The sequence below is a fragment of the Gekko japonicus genome, unplaced genomic scaffold (genome assembly GCF_001447785.1).
Source record: "Gekko japonicus isolate JY-2015 unplaced genomic scaffold, Gekko_japonicus_V1.1 scaffold4794, whole genome shotgun sequence".
Lineage (NCBI taxonomy): Eukaryota > Metazoa > Chordata > Lepidosauria > Squamata > Gekkonidae > Gekko > Gekko japonicus.
Genome location: NW_015174391.1, coordinates 28,931 through 45,828, shown reverse-complemented (window position 1 = coordinate 45,828; position 16,898 = coordinate 28,931). Strand labels below are relative to the sequence as shown.

General features: G+C 41.1%; 1 protein-coding gene across 1 annotated transcript in view; it reads right to left on the bottom strand.

Annotated features, from left to right (window-relative positions):
* Window positions 1–16,898, bottom strand: part of LOC107121456 (sn1-specific diacylglycerol lipase alpha) — a gene marked incomplete at its 3' end in the record, with an annotated part of 68,497 nt that overhangs the window by 27,724 nt on the left and 23,875 nt on the right. Inside the window, exons 3-7 of the mRNA XM_015424365.1 lie at window positions 16,257–16,358; window positions 15,342–15,480; window positions 10,534–10,621; window positions 1,268–1,402; window positions 1–33 (exon numbers count right to left, since the gene is read on the bottom strand). The exon at window positions 1–33 is cut by the window's left edge and continues 66 nt beyond it. Coding sequence (XP_015279851.1) covers window positions 1–33; window positions 1,268–1,402; window positions 10,534–10,621; window positions 15,342–15,480; window positions 16,257–16,358 — 497 coding nt within the window. The remainder of the gene's footprint in view (window positions 34–1,267; window positions 1,403–10,533; window positions 10,622–15,341; window positions 15,481–16,256; window positions 16,359–16,898) is intronic.

The following is a 16,898-nucleotide window of genomic DNA, read 5'->3' as shown; positions in this document are numbered from 1 at the left end:
TCCTGACAAGAAGGCTAGAATTTTATTATTTGCCTGAAAAATCACACACACACACAAACATGTTAAAATGAGAACATGTTAGAATGAAGCCCCCTTTGACTTACAGCACTGCAGATTAAAAAATAATGTTCTATCTACCAATCGTATTGTTATCCTACCCCCCCTGAGGAGCTCGGGGAGCTCTCCCCTCCACGATTTTTATATAACAACTACCGTGTGCAGAGGGTCAGGCTCAGAGAGAGTGACTGGTCGCGTGTGTGTGCATTTGTGTGCTAAGTCCCATCAAGTCGCTTCCAACTTATGGCAAACTTATGAATTAATGACCTCCAAAACATCCTGTCATGGACAGCCCCTGTTCAGGTTGTGTAAACTGCGGGTTGTGGCCTCCTTTACTGAGTCAGACAGATCATAAGTCACCCAATAAGTGGGAATATGAACTAGTGATTCCTAACCCAATACTCTAGATTTTCTATCTTGTTGCTTCTTCAATGCATTCTGCAAAATTTTCATCTCTTTCTAGTTATTCTCTCTCTTGTTTTATATTGGTCCTAAAGATCTCTCTTCACTCAGCTACAGCATCAGACCTGAAAATAACGATCAGTAGTCGTCACTGAACTTGTCATTTGGTAACTTCTATTTGGCCTCGCATTTTGCCACTACTCTATTCATTAGTGTCATGACATTTTTCCTATAGTAGATGATCAAGACAAATAGTTGCTTGATATTCTGGAGCACTGCCATGGACTGAAGGACTTCTACCTACCGAATGCAATGTTCTTGCCTACCCCTGTAGCTAGACATTTCAGAGGACATTTTGGACTTCACATGAAAGGGAAGTAATGAAGTCATGATCCACAGGCAGAAATCCTTCTATACAAGGAAATGCACCAGTGGATCCAAGCCATGGATCCATGGCTAATTAAGGTACCAATTTTCTACAGATTTGATAACGTTTTATTATGCAACAAAGGTGAAAGTATGACATATGAAAAATTATGATTCTTCCTCCATCCCGATAGCAAAATGTTTCTGAAGTTTAAATCACCAAACGTGAAGCTTTGCAAATTTCAGATAAAAAACATATGTTAATTTATTCTGAAACATCACCGACAAATAACTGACTGTTATACAAGAATAAGGCAAAGATTTGGTGATCTTCAACACTAAAAGACATCAGAATATGTTACTCTAGGCCAGGTAAACATGCTAGTAATATCTCTGTGTTTTAGAAATGAAAAAGAACCCACAAAACATTCCATACACTCACTTCATCCAGCACTGCACTGCGTTTTGCTCTCTGCCGTTGACGTAGAAGTACTAGGCCTGCTATGATGTCAGATGGGACTATGTCAAGGTCTCGAAAAAATTCAGCAAAGAGATATGCAATTTCAGAGTAGGCATCCTGAAAAATCCAAGGAAAAATCAACTTATGACAAAATGTGAGAGCAAGAGGACACTAGCTTAGTGTCCAAGACTTAACTGCCAAACACCCTTTCAAGAAACATCTGTTTTGAAATAGGGAACCAGGTTTCAACTCCTTAACTTTCTAATTTATTTGAGGTATACTATTTATAGATTCCATCTTAGAACCTTGCTAGATGAATTTATTTGTCACATTTATATCCCTGTTTAAGACATTCAAGATGGCATTTAAAGAGTTATCAGTCTTGAAGACAGCAGTTTGTTTATGAGGAGTGTAAGCCTGTCTTATTCTCAGTATCACTCCCTGCTCCCCCTTCCCCTCAAGCACTCACAGCCATAAGAACATAAGAACATAAGAGACGCCAATGTTGGATCAGGCCAAAGGCCCATCCAGTCCAACACTCTGTGTCACACAGTGGCCAGAAATACCAGTGCCATCAGGAGGTCCAGCAGTGGGGCCAGGACATTAGAAGCCCTCCCACTGTTGACCCCCCCCCCCAAGCACCAAGAAGACAGAGCATCACTTGCCCCAGAGCCCCTAGCTATACCTTGTGGCTAATAGCCACTGATGGACCTCTGCTCCATATGCTTATCTAATTCCCTTTTGAAGCCGTCCATGCTTGTAGCACCCACCACTTCCTGTGGCAGTGAATTCCATGTGTTAATTACTCTTTGGGTGAAGAAGTACTTCCTTTTATCCGTTCTAACTCGACCGCTCTGCAGTTTCATGGAGTGCCCACGAGTTCTTGTATTGTGAGAAAGGGAGAAAAGTACCTCTTTCTTTACCTGCTCTTTCCCATGCATAATCTTATAAACCTCGATCATGTCACCCCTCAGTCGTCTTTTCTCCAAGCTAAAGAGCCCTAAGCGCTTTAACCTTTCCTCGTTCCAACCCTTTTATCATTCGAGTTGCCCTTTTCTGCACTTTTTCCAAAGCTATAATATCCTTTTTAAGGTGTGGTGCCCAGAACTGCACACAGTATTCCAAATGAGGTCTCACCATTGATTTATATAGGGGCATTATTATATTGGCTGATCTGTTTTCAATACCCTTCCTAATAATCCCCAGCATAGCATTGGCCTTCTTTATTGCAGTCACACACTGTCTCGACATTTTCAGTGAGTTATCCACTACAACTCCAAGATCTCTCTCTTGCTCAGTCTCTGCCAGTTCAGACCCCATCAATGTGTATTTATATTTAGGATTTTTGGCTCCAATGTGCATCACCTTGCACTTGGCCACATTGAACCCCATTTGCCATGTTGACGCCCACTCGCCCATCCTTGACAGATCCCCTTGGAGTGCCTCACAATCCTCACTGGTTTTCACCACCCTGAACAACTTTGTATCATCCGCAAATTTAGCCACTTCACTGCTTACTCCCATCTCCAAATCATTAATGAACAAGTTAAAAAGCAGTGGACCAAGTACTGATCCCTGCGGTACCCCACTGCTTACCACCCTCCACTGAGAAAATTGCCCACCTACACTCACTCTCTGTTTTCTATGAACTAGCCAGTTTTTGATCCATAAAAGGACTTGTCCTTCTATCCCATGATTTTTGAGCTTACTTAGGAGCCTTTGATGAGGAACTTTATCAAAAGCTTTCTGGAAGTCAAGGTAAATAATATCTATTGGATCCCCCTTGTCCACATGTTTGTTCACCCCCTCAAAGAACACTAACAGGTTAGTGAGACAAGATCTTCCCTTACAGAAACCGTGCTGAGTCTGCCTCAATAGGTTTTGTTCATCTATGTGCCTACTAATTCTTTCCTTAATAATGGTTTCCACCAATTTACCCGGTATCGACGTCAGACTGACTGGCCTGTAATTTCCCGGATCTCCTCTGGAACCCTTTTTAAAGATGGGAGTGACATTAGCTACCTTCCAATCCTCAGGAATGGAGGCAGATTTTAAGGAAAGATTACATATCTTTGTCAGGAGATCTACAAGTTCACATTTGAGTTCTTTCAGAACTCTCGGATGTATGCCATCTGGGCCTGGTGATTTTTCAGTTTTTAAGTTGTCTATCAGTTTTAGGACCTCCTCTCTCATCACCTCAATCTGACTCAGGTCTTCCAACACCCCTCCTGAAATCAGTGGTTCTGGAGTGGGCAAGCACTTCTCATCTTCCACAGTGAAGACGGAGGCAAAAAATGCATTTAGCTTCTCAGCCATTTCCCTATCATCCTTCAATACTCCTTTTACCCCTTGGTCGTCCAAGGGCCCCACTGCCTCCCTGGCTGGTTTCCTGTTTCTAATGTATTTGAAGAAAGTTTTATTGTTGGTTTTTACGTTTTTTGCTATATGCTCCTCATATTCCCTTTTTGCCTGCCTGACCTCAGACTTGCATTTTATTTGCCATAGCCTGTGTTCCGTTTTATCAGCCTCACTGTGACTAGCTTTCCACTGCTTAAAGGAATTCTTTTTACTTTTTACAGCCTCCATTACTCTGTTTGTTAACCATGCAGGCTTTTTCCTATACCTGTTTGTGCCTTTCCTAACCTGCGGAATATATATTTTTTGAGCTTCTAGGATCGTAGTTTTAAATAGATCCCAAGCTTCCCCAATTGTTTTGACCCTTTCTACTTTTCCTTTCAGTTTCCTCCCCACGTGTCCCCTCATATCAGAGAAATTACCCCTTTTAAAGTTAAAAATGGTTGTGTGAGTCTTTTTGGCCAATTCTCTATTTGTACAAATGATGAACTCAACAACATTATGATCACTGTTTCCAAGCGGTGCAATCACTTTTACATCTCTCACCAGGTCTTGAGTGTTACTTAGGACCAAATCAAGGATCGCCTCTCCCCTGGTAGGTTCCGTGACCATCTGCTCCATAGCACAGTCATTTAGAGTGTCTAGAAACTCAATCTCTTTTTCCCGACTAGAACACATATTGACCCAATCAATGTGTGGGTAGTTAAAATCACCTATTATTACACAGTGTTTTTGTCTAGTTGCTATCTTTAAGGCATTCATCATTTTATAATCCTCCTCTATCTTTTGATCTGGTGGGCGATAACAAACTCCCAGTGTTAAGTTTCCTTTTGGCCCCCCTATTTCAACCCATAGAACTTCCAGAAGCGAATCCAATTCACTTAGCCTCTCAATCTTTCTAGACTTTATACCCTCTCTGACATACAGAGCTACCCCACCTCCAACCCTTCCCCCCCTATCCTTCCGATATAATATATAACCGGGAATCACTGTGTCCCACTGATTTTCCTCATCCCACCAAGTTTCAGAAATACCCACAATGTCTATTTTTCCCTCCGACACCAAGCACTCCAACTCCCCGATTTTACCTCGGACACTTCTAGCATTTGTATAGAAACAGCTGTAATTTCCCTTACAAGTTAAGCCTGCATCCTTCCTCTTGCTATCTCGAGTCGTTGTCCGGCAGTCCATGTCACCAGCCATGGCCTCTGTGGACAATTTCAATCCACCTCCCTGTAGAAAAGCAACCGGTACCCCCTCACCTCTCTCAGATGAGCCAACCCGAACCAGAGACTTTTCATCTCCTGTCGGCTTTCCCCCAATATTCAGTTTAAAAGCTGCTCTGCCACCTTTTTGATTTTAAGTGCCAGCAGCCTGGTTCCTTCTCGGGACAAGTGGAGACCGTCTCGCCTGTACAGCTCCCTCTTGTTCCAAAAAGTATCCCAGTGCCTAACAAACCTGAACCCTTCCCCCCTACACCATCGTCTCATCCACGCATTGAGACTCCTGATCTCTGCCTGTCTCTCCGGCCCTGCGCGTGGAACAGGTAACACTTCTGAGAAGGCTACCTTGGAGGTCCTGGACCTAAGTTTCCTGCCCAGCAGCCTAAATTTCTCCTCCAGGACCTCACGACTGCATTTCCCCACATCGTTGGTGCCGACATGCACCACGACCACTGGCTCCTCCCCAGCACTATCTACCAGCCTATCTAAAACACGCGTAATGTCCGCTACCTTCGCACCAGGCAGGCAAGTCACCATACGGTCAGTACGCGGGTTCGCCACCCAGCTGTCTACCTGCCTAAGGATCGAATCACCCACTACCAAGAGCCCCCCTCCCACCCTGCTCAGGGATGGTTCCTTGGTGCAAAAGGAGAGCCGCTCACCAGCTGGGGAAGAGGTCCCTTCTGAGGGCACATTCCCCTTATCCTCAGCATGGTGCCCTGTTTCCCCTAGACCCTCATGCTCCCTGACAGCAGCGGGGCTGCCAGATCCAGAGTGGGACGAAGCTAACAAGTCCCCGAGAGTCTTTTCTGTGTGCCTAGCTGACTGTCTCTGCTTCTCCAGGTCAGCCACCTTGGCCTCAAGGGAGCACACACGTTCCCTGAGAACCAGGAGCTCCTTGCACCGAGGACACACCCAAGACTTCTGCCCAGTGGGCAGATAGTCATACATGTGACACTCCGTGCAAAACACTGGATAGCCCCCAACCCCCTGCTGGCATTCTGGCTTCATAATTCTTTTAAAATAAATAAATATAATCCCCCTTTTAAACCCTTGGTATTTATGTGGGTTTTGTTATCAAGTCAAATTATTTTACGGGAAAGACAAAGAGCCTAGGGCCTTGTCTTTCTGGCTCTTTTTGGGCTTCTTACAGCGCCCCTAGTCTAAGAGTCCCTAGGCTAAGAGCCACAGGCAAAGAGCCCTTTAGCTCACCCTTCGGCTCGTGCCAGAGGCTCGTGCCTCTGCCAAGGTGTTTCCTTAAATAGAGGCCTCCCCCAGCAGAGGTCAGGCAGCAGCTATTCAAATTCAAATTCACCCAGGCACTCAATCACAGGCAAAACAATGCCCCTTCCACTTCCTCTCAATTACAGGCAATCCCAGTCAAACAATGCCCGTTCCTCTCCCACACTCAATCAGCCAGGACTCTGCAAGAACTCTAAGTGCTTCCACACACTGCTAAACACAGTTTTCCCACAAAATATCCTTAGCTGAATTCTCTCAGCTGAAAGCAAGTAAAAGAAACCCACTCACCTCTCTCACAGCTCTCTCTCCTGCTCCTGCTCAGAGCTCAGCTGGTCACCAGCCATGATTGAAGACTTCCTGGTTATGGAAGTCTAAGTCCAATTTGCTGTGACATACGGCACCTTAAGAAACTTTAGTTTGTTCCTTTCCCAGAAACTGGGATTCTGAACAATGCTTTAATCCTGGTTTAAACCAGGATGGGACTCATGACAGAGGCAAACCCAAATTTGGACAATGAATTACACTGGAGATAGACTGAACCAGGAAATTTTGAATCACTGCTCCATGCAAAGAGGGGTGGGAAAATAAGAGATTGCACAAGCCCAAGAATAAACCAAGCCTGAGCTTGTCCATTTGTAATATACAGAATAATAGAATCACAGAGTTGGAAGGGGCCACACAGACCATCGAGTCCAACCCCCTGCCCAATGCGGGACCAGCCTAGAGCATCTCTGACAAATATTCCTCCAGCCTCTTCTTGAAAGCTGTCAGTGAAGGGGAGCTCACCACCTCTGTAGGCAGCTGATTCCACCTTTGAACCACTCTGACCGTGAAAATGTCTTTCCTAATATCCAGCCAATACCTTTCTGCATGTTATTTAAACCCGTTGCTTCGGGTCCTGTACTCTGCTGCCAACTGGAACAGCTCCTGGCCCTCCTCCAAATGACATCCTTTCAAATATTTAAAGAGAGCAGTCCTGTCCCCTCTCAATCTCCTCTTCTCCAAACTAAACATTCCCAGGGCCCTTAGCCTTTCCTCGTAGGGCATGAATGATTTCAGCAAGTGACTTATTCAAGCCTTGAGCAAGGGGATCAAATTGATTGGTGGATGAGAGTACAGATAGAATCTAGATATAATAAAGACAGAAAGCTCATGGGTTTTTATAGAGAGCAATGTACCTTTGAAAAGCTATTATGTACTTCTGAAGAGAAACTTATAAAGAAAATGTATAATTTTCTATTGCAAATGATTGTAAAGATTGTATGATTATATGGGCATGAAATCTGGGTCATATTGAGCTATAACAATGGGAGAAATTATGGAAAGTAAATGTAAAAACAACAAAATCAATCTCCTTTAAGGAGAATCTATACAAAAATGTACAAAAATATGTCTAACAAATGTTGGAAATGTTATAAACATAAAGGTACCTTTTTCATATCTGGTGGGTTTGTAGTCATGTTAAAAAGTTTTGGAAAATGGTACATAAAGTAATGCAAGAAATTTTATAGGTGATAATACCATTTGAACCAGAACTCTTCCTGTTGAATTGCGTGTCAGATAAATTTAATAAACAAAAAAACCCCAACAACTTTATATCGCATGCAGTGACAGCAGTCAGGATTACTTTCGCTCAAGTATGGAAACAATGGACAGTTCCAGAAGAAGAATGGATTTGGAAAATCATGGAATGTGCAGAGATGGACAAATTAACTATGATCTTGAAAGAAAAATTCAAAAAAGACATTGTTGATGCTTGGACTCTTTTCCATGTGTGGATTAAGGATAAATATGAATATAAGACTATTATATATTAGACACGAGGATACTACGTGATTTAGATAATATGGACTGTAAGCTATCCATAATTTGTATTGAGAAGGCATACATGTGGAATTATTTTTTCTTGACTTTTTTCTAGCTTTTTTTCTTTTTCTTTTTTCTCTTTCTTCTCTATTATGAAATTTCAATAAAAGTTAATTTAAAAAAGCCTAATCACTGAATATTATGTCTTAGCAGAGATTTCAACCTGGGTCTCACAAATCCAAAATGCTATCCACTATACAACACTGTCTAAAAGATCTATCTAGGCCAGCTTTTTGTCTCCAACAGCTGCCACTGTGATGCCCTTAGCTGGCTCCCAAGGAGGGCACAACGGAAGTAGGCATCCCTTGCCATTTGTCATTCAGATGGCAAACAGTCTGAGGCACTCAGAGCAGCCCCACATTTTACATGGCAACATGTCTGCTGTTGCAAGTACTAAAGTGTCACACCAATGCCTCCTGCAACAAAAACATAAAATGTTTATATGTTCGTAGGGCAAGTAACTTGCATCAGGCAGAGTGGGGGCTGGATGGGATACTGGAAACGAACACAAACCTCCCCTAAGACTCAGATGCAATGTCTATACATGTACCCTTGTGCACACACGAGGGCTCTAATGAACTCTCTCAGAATCTTTCATACATGGATGCTATCCCCATGGTGCAAGCAGAGCATGCCCATACTAATTTATGGTGAAACCTAAAACATAAAACACAAGGTTATCCCAAGTAATATCCAAAGGCAGAAGGTGAACCACTGAATGTAACAAATAAATCCAGAAATATACTGTAGATAAAAATGAGATCTGTTTATAATAACATTAACATTAATATTGATTCACAATGGGTGAGGGCTCAAATCTCAAGGTAGCTGAAGTATGAAAGCCCACCGGATCACAACATATGGCCTCTGAAGAACAAAATGACAATGGAATGCTGTACTATATCACCCTTATATATAAAAGCTGAATGGTGGTGGCACTTCTCTAGAACATTCCACACGCTCCGGAATTGGTTGGCGCCCTGGTGTGTCACTCAGAATCTGTCCCTATCCACTGGCTGCATTGCTTGAGTCTTGCCTCCAACATTCTAAACAATTTGCTGCCCCCCCCCCCCAGTAGCCAGTCAGAACACAGAGGTTATTTGCATATGCAGCCTCATTGGCCTTTGCCTCGGAACACAGAGGTCGTTTTCATATGCGACTTGATTGGCTTTTGCCTCTAACATTCTAAACAGTTTGCTGTTCTGAGGTAAAATGTGTCCAATCTCCAGGTGAGGGCTGGAGATCACTCAGAATTACAACTGCTTTCCAGATGGCAGAGATCAGTTCCCCTGGAGAAAATGGTGGGCTCTGTATCCCTATATGCTGCTGAGGTGGCCCCCCTATGACAGCCAATGTGACGTAGCAGTCAGGGTTTCAGAGCACGGGAGAGGCTGCAGGTGTGTGGGGGGTGGAAAGCTGAAGAGTGAGGGACAAATAAAGGTAGGTTGATGATTGGCTGGGGAGGAGATAGGATTGCCAACTCCAGGTGGGAAATTCCTGGAGATGTGAGGGATGGAGCCTGGAGAGGGTGAGGTTTCAGGAGGTGTCGGACCTCAGACAGGTACAAAGCCATATACTCCACCCTCCAAACCAACCATACCCTTCTGGGGAACCATTGTTGCCAATCTCCAGGTGCGGGCTGGAGATCACTCAAAATTACAACTGTTCTTTAGGTAGCAGAGATCAGTTCCTCTGGAGAAAATGGTGGACTCAGTGTCATTATACCCTGCTGAGGTCGCCACAGCACATTGACACTGAATGTCCAAGGCTGGGGCACCTGCCCAGAGCCTCTTTCTAGAGACTGTTGTATTTATTTCCACAATGGGCCTTTTTCCTAGTACTTAATATATAGCAATTTAAGTTATATATCGAATTTGGCTCAACCTTTAAATCTGTCTTTAAATCTTTAAATCTGGGTAATCTGCCATCCCTTTAATTCTTCCAAGATTATATTTTGTATTTCTGTGGATTTTCAACTTTATCTTTTTAGAGATTAAAGCCCTTTACCCACTGTAAAACAGCATTTGTTGTAGGCATAAAGAGGCATACAACTTCATCCAGAAATATGATCTCTCAGGGTGAATCTGCCAAGGGACAGAGGAGTATCCAATGCAGATTAGAACCTGCCAAACACATAGCATCCTCAGCTCATGATGGTCTCTCACTATTTATTACCCACCTATGTTGTAGACCCAGGCAACTGCAAGAACAGCGTGTTATGTTTTCAGAGTGGAAAGGATCCATCTTTTCCAGGTGCCTGTTTCTCCCATTTTTATACCCAGTTTTTTGTTAATGTGCTGAACAAATGGCACAGGAAAAGGTCACAATGGGGGGGGGGGTAACCATTTAAGGCAAGTCCAGATATAAAACAGAACCATGTGTACACCAGACTACAGAGGGACTGACAGACCACATTCTAGATAAGAGTTCATGGAGTTCTTGAAGAAGAGTTACTAATGATAATGATCCTAGCAGTTTTCATAGTCCAATGATCTGAGAAGACTGGAATTTGATTGGCCATAAATAATTTACTCTTTGATGGAAAAGGAAGTTGCAACTTACTGATTGGGAATCTTTTGTTCGAGTGCAACAAAGGAAAACCTTAAGCCGCCGAGTCCAGCTGCTAGCCTGTCCCTCCTCTAAACGGTGCCTAGAATAAGCAGATGGAAGGATTATAAATGAAAAGTGGATGCACAGCATCTGCTCAGAAGGAAACCAAAAGAAACCAAAAACAGCATTGACGGAATGCCTATTACAGAGATTAATTATAACAAAGGATAAATATATCAATGTGTTTTCGAAGGCTTTCATAGCTGGAGTTCATTAGTTGTTGTAGATTTTCCAGACTGTATGGCTGTGGTCTTGGCATTGTAGTACCTGATGTTTCACGAGCAGCTGTGACTGGCATCCTCAGAGGTATAACACAGATGGAGTACTCTCTGTGTCAATGTTGAACATTGACACAAAGAGTACTCCATCTGTGTTATACCTCTGAGGATGCCAGTCACAGCTGCTCGTGAAACATCAGGTACTACAATACCAAGACCACAGCCATAAAGCCCGGAAAATCTACAACAACTAATAATAAATATATCAACAAATTCTGCAGTAGAACCTCAGATCCACTCTAGATACATATATGTGTGTTTCTGGAAATATGATATTTGCAAGGTGGCATCCAGCAGCACTAGAAATTATGGGTGTGCACATTTACTGCATGCTATTACTTCTTCAGCTTTCAACAGTCCTACAGCCAATAATGCCACCAAAGTTTGGAATGGGAGCATTTCTAAAGGTGAAACCAAGTATTCCTCCGTTAAAAGGTCAAGAAGCTCACCATTATTAGTAGCCAGAAATCTTATCCAGGATCGGTGAAGAGACAAACAGTCCACTCACTAGCAGAGTTACACCATTCTAAGTCCACTGAAGCCAGTGGGTTTAGAAAGGTGTAACTATTTATGATTGCACTGTAAGAGTACAGTGCAGGCCAATACACTGTAGGCCAATATAAAACAGCAAACCAAAGTAGTCTTGATATAGAAACATAGAATGTTATCGAGTTGGAAGGGACCTTGCAGGTCATCTAGTCCAACCCCCTGGACTCTGCAGGAGTATACTGCAAGATAGCCCTACATACCAATGTTCCCTCTAAGCTGTGGATGGAGCCTTGTGAGCAAGAATTTTACTTTGTGAGCTACTGGCATTAAAGTTGTGAGTGAGCGATTTGGCTACTGCATAAATTAGTTTGCTCTGGAGTCATCCTTCCTGAGCTAAGACAAAAATGTGTGAGCCAGAGGCTAAAAAACTGTGAGCTAGCTCACACTAACTCAGCTTAGAGGGAACACTGCCTACAACATACCCGAAAGGTGGTCGTCCAGCCTCTGCTTGAAAACGTCCAGCGAAGGAACATCCACCAACTCCCGAGGCAGACTGTTCCACTGCTCAACCACTCTTACAGTTAGGAAGTTTCTCCTGATATTTAGCCGGTAGTGACTCCCTTGTAATTTCCACCCATTAGATCTAGTCTTGCAATCCGGAGCAAGAGATAATAGATCTGCTCCATCTTCTACATGATGGCCCTTCAAATACTTGAAGACTGCAATCCTGTCCCCTCTAAGCCTTCTCTTTCCCAGGCTAAACATACCCAACTCTTTCAGCCTTTCCTGCTAAGACTTGGATTCCAACTCTCTCACCATCCTGGTTTCCCTCTTCTGGACACGCTCGAGCTTTAATATAATTAAAGGTATTTCATTTCATAATTTTAAACAAAATTAAACATTAACAATGTTTAAAAAATAAATACTTGAGCCCCAGGTTCATCAACAACTGCAATGACTTTGCACCCACTACTTACAACAATGAAAGCTAGCAGTACTTTTACTTCTTACTGTGAAGTTGGAGAGATAAATATTGTCTGCATATATATCTTTGTATCTCCACAAGTAAAAAAAGGACTAGAGAGCTATGACAGGTAAACAAACAAACACTCAGCTGAGAAAGAACCTAAAACATTCTTGAGGGCGCAAGACCCTTGAGGACCCCTTTGATCATGGCTACAGACTTGTCCCTCAAACATTTGAAGCTTATAGGTCTTGTGTGTAAGATTACTGCTGTAATGAAGCTTAATCTAGAAATAGAATTTCCAAGACCAATACTAAATATGGCCTTATAAAAGTTTTAAAGGAGTTCCTAGGAAAAACTTGACTTCAAGTGTTTTCCACTAGATTTACCAAACTTTGAGCTTTGTAGAAATGATTAGCCACAGACTTCTGTTTTATTATATAACACCAAACAACTTTATTGCTGTTCAATACAAAGTCCTGTAATCATATGCCTTATATTTATATAATATATTCCTTTCCTGGTCTTATAGATGGCTCTGGAAGGGGATTTCATATAGACACTGAGGATAGGTCTATAAATGGCTACTACACAAGATGACTACAGGGAACCTCCATGTCCATGGACAGTAAAGCTGTGAATATCAGTGCTAGGAAGCAACATCAGGGGAAGGGCCTGGACTATGTTCCATTTGTTGCCCCTCCACAGCAACTGTTTGCCCACTGTGTGAAACAGGATACTGGATTGGATAGTCCACTCGTCTGTTTCAGCAGTGTATCTTTTATGATCTTGTAGGAGATACCCAGGGTTCAAATGATTTTCTATTGATTATTGCTGATTTACAGGAATCTTTGGGGGAAAGTCTTTGGGACTCTCCTGGAAGCATTGAACTGTTTAAACCACTAAACAGCTTTATAAAGACAGATGGTTTAATTCATTTTTAATTGACAAGGGAGGTTTTTCCTAACTAAGGACTGTTTGAGTTTTAATGAACAGGCGTTTTTGTGTCAGCTCTTTTAATTGGGATGAACTGTCAAACTTTAAGAATTATGAGAACCTCCCTACTTCAGAGAATGATTTCAGAAGTTTATTTCAGCTTCTAATTTTCAGTAACTTTTAATAAGCTTAGAGTATTTTAACGTATCAATATTGAACTATTGGAGTCTATAAGCAATATCTCTATATATGTTTGCCTTTTTAGCTTATTATTATAAAGAAGAAAATTTTTTGTTTGCATTTTAATTGGAATAATAGAAAGCATTAATTGTCAGTTAAGAGATTGATGTTTCATCCTTTACTTCAAAGGATAATTGGTTAAGATATTTTTATACACTTAAAATTGACCTGGCAAGGATCCACGAGCTAATGATCTTGAAATTAATAGGGTTGAATAGAAGTCCAGTTGTATTTTCCATGTAAAATAGATCTAAGTTTTTAAGGTGCTTTTATAGCAAAGAATAATTGTTAAAAGAGTAAATATCTCTGAATGTTTATACCTGAGAATGAAAGCTTATGGATAAAATGTTTTGGTATATTTAATGAAAAAGAAGAAAACTAGTTAAGGTTTTAATTTTCTAATAAAGGAATGTGTTTAAAGCTAACAAGCTGTTGACAAGAGCAAGAGTTGGAAAAGGACCAAGGGCAAACCAGATGTGTAGGAACCTCAGCCAACATGGCAGACATAAACCATGGACAGGTCAACTAAAAAAGCTAAGTTAAAAGGACTAACAAGCAAAAAGTTGGGAGACATTCCAAAAGGTTTAAGAAAACAAAAAATCATGCACGCCTGAAAGTCAATTAAAAGGGTTAGTTAAAAATGCAGAACTTGTATTATAAAAGGGTGACTCCTGCTGCCTAAAGCGAGGCGGTGAATTTTACAAAGTAAAAGTTTAATTTAGACAAAAAGCTTTATAAAATTATCAAAAATATTCTGATGGACCAAAATAAAGACTGATAGATAGATTCAGTGCATCTACAAGAGCTTTATGCCATAGACTACTTTAAAACACTAAAAGAATTCATGTAAAGGGTTTAATTCTTTAGAATGTCATTGTAATGATATATATCTTCATATTTTGTATACCTTTTAGTAAAAGTAAGTTTATAAAATGCTTTAAGAATATTGTTATACTTTTATATGCATGTATGAATGTGATAGAACCATTTTTGTAATGAAAACATCTAAGTTTGTACTAAAAAATGAACTCAGTCTGAGAGTTCATTCAAAGGTGAAAGGAGTCTGGGAAGACAGACAAAAGAAGTAAACAAAAATATAAATCAACATAATGAGCAGTACACCTGCATTGTAGGAGTTGAGATGCAGCCAAGTAACATCCTGTTTGTCAAATATGTGATTGATGACTGACCAGACAAAGAAAACTGAACTGAGCATGTCTAAATGATGTTAGTGATAATGTAAAGTGAGGAGGAGCAAGAAGAGTATATAAACAAGCTCCCAGCTGTAACACATTGAACATCCACGCTGAATTTTAGCTGTGAGGTGTTCCTTATTCGAATAAATTCTTTTGTTACCCTTTACTGCCTGGATAATTGTTTTACTGTCTGATTTATCGGCTAGCCGCACAAGTCAAAGAAACTTAGCACCCTTGGAGCGTTGGCATCAATCTTATAGGTCTCTTTTGCAACTCCTGTTGCAATGATGCATTAACTATTAAGAACTACAAAATGAAACATGGCTGAAGGTGAAAACAAGACATCTGAAACAAGGCACTTGTAAAATGAAGGAGGTTAACTTATATATCGAGAGAGAAACTTTACATTTCTGCGTAACAAAAAACACACCAATTACTGGCCTGGATTTAGAGAAGACTAAATCACATGCAAAAAGCACCCCCCCCCCAACAGAAGCCTCACAAACTATTTTATCACACACCACTTTTTAAATTCATTGTAGGGGCAATACAGGAAAACTGATGTTTAGTGAAAAAAAAGGAAAGCAGGTAATCATGAAACAAGTAAAAAAAAGCTCCTCAGTTATGAACAATTCTAGACTCCCACTTCTTCCCTACCTCAAGTTATATGTCCTCAAGTTCCGTTGCCTCCTCTTTGTGGCTCGTAGTTTCACAAAAGTGCGTCCCGTTGGGTCAAAGACACACAGAACAGTGATACAAACGCTCAGAATGACAACCCAGTTGCAGACAACCATTCCTAGCGAAAGAACAGCAGAAATATTGAAAAACTTAGTCTAGAAGCAGACGTGGATTACCTTTGAATTTTGTTTTATGAATGTGGCTGTTCTATAGCAACAAACTTTATTCTACCTGATGTTCACCAACTGAAGTGAAGACCATTCTTATGCAAATTTTATGATTGCTTCAAAGATTGAAAGGCTAACATCTTAAAATATTTAATAAATGTAGTAAGCTTAGGGCTACCAATAGCAAATAGATTTGAGCTAACGGATGTAGGGATGTGTGTGTGCGTGTGTGCATGCGTGTCTGTCTATACACACATACAGGCATACATACACATACAAATAGAATAAAAGCATTTGAGATCTTTTATTCTATTTAGTTTTAATTTGTAATGTTTTTACTGCTTTTGTAAGCCACTTTGAGTGAAAAGAAAAGGCATTTTGAGCTAATTTTTTAAAAATCTCCCTGTCCAGGATTCTGTAAGCTCTCAGGGGCTTGAGCCGCTAATTTTCCCTCCTCTTCCCCCCCCGCTCCCAACATTCTTGTGAGGCCACAGAGGGACCAGCGGTTTTACTGCTAGATACAGTGATGAGTGTGTGTGCGTGTGCAAATCCACACACATGCACATATTCAAGTAGCAGATAAACAAAAGGACAAGGCATATAGAGCTCTCTATGACTTCCATATGGTTATGAATTGGTTAACTTTATATTTAAGCACTGGGGGGGTGAGGGGAACATTAAACAAGTAGAAAACAAATTAATATTTAAAAAACCCTCACATACACACCCAAAGTGACACTCTTGGCAGTCACGTCATTGCAGGAACTGTAGTACTGAGTTAGCCAAACAATGCCCACAATAGCATAGACAAACTCAATCACCAGGATGGCTGAAACAATAAGAACACAATAGAGAAGCATTATTCCAACACAAAATATACTGCATTTCACATGATGTCAGAGACAGGCAGCCAAACAGCCATGTTGCTGTCAATCTCACCATATTCTTTCATATCTGCAGTTCTCAGGCAGTGAGAAAAATACCCATTTCAAACTGTTATTTCACTCATGTAAAATCAACTTGTTTCCAGACAAGTTAAATGTAACTCTTTTCTAGCAGAAGAGATTCATAAAATGAAATTTAGATTTTTTTTTAAAGTAATGCTCAAGGAAAAGATTCAGATCCAACCTACTTAACACCATGCCAAATAGGTACTCTCCTAAGGATACAATGAGTGTGTTCAACACAGGCAATATAAGACATACCCATATATGGTTCTAAGAAAGAGGTACTTTTCTCCCTTTCTCACAATACAAGAACTCGTGGGCACTCCATGAAACTGCAGAGCGGTCGGGTTAGAACGGATAAAAGGAAGTACTTCTTCACCCAAAGAGTGATTAACACATGGAATTCACTGCCACAGGAAGTG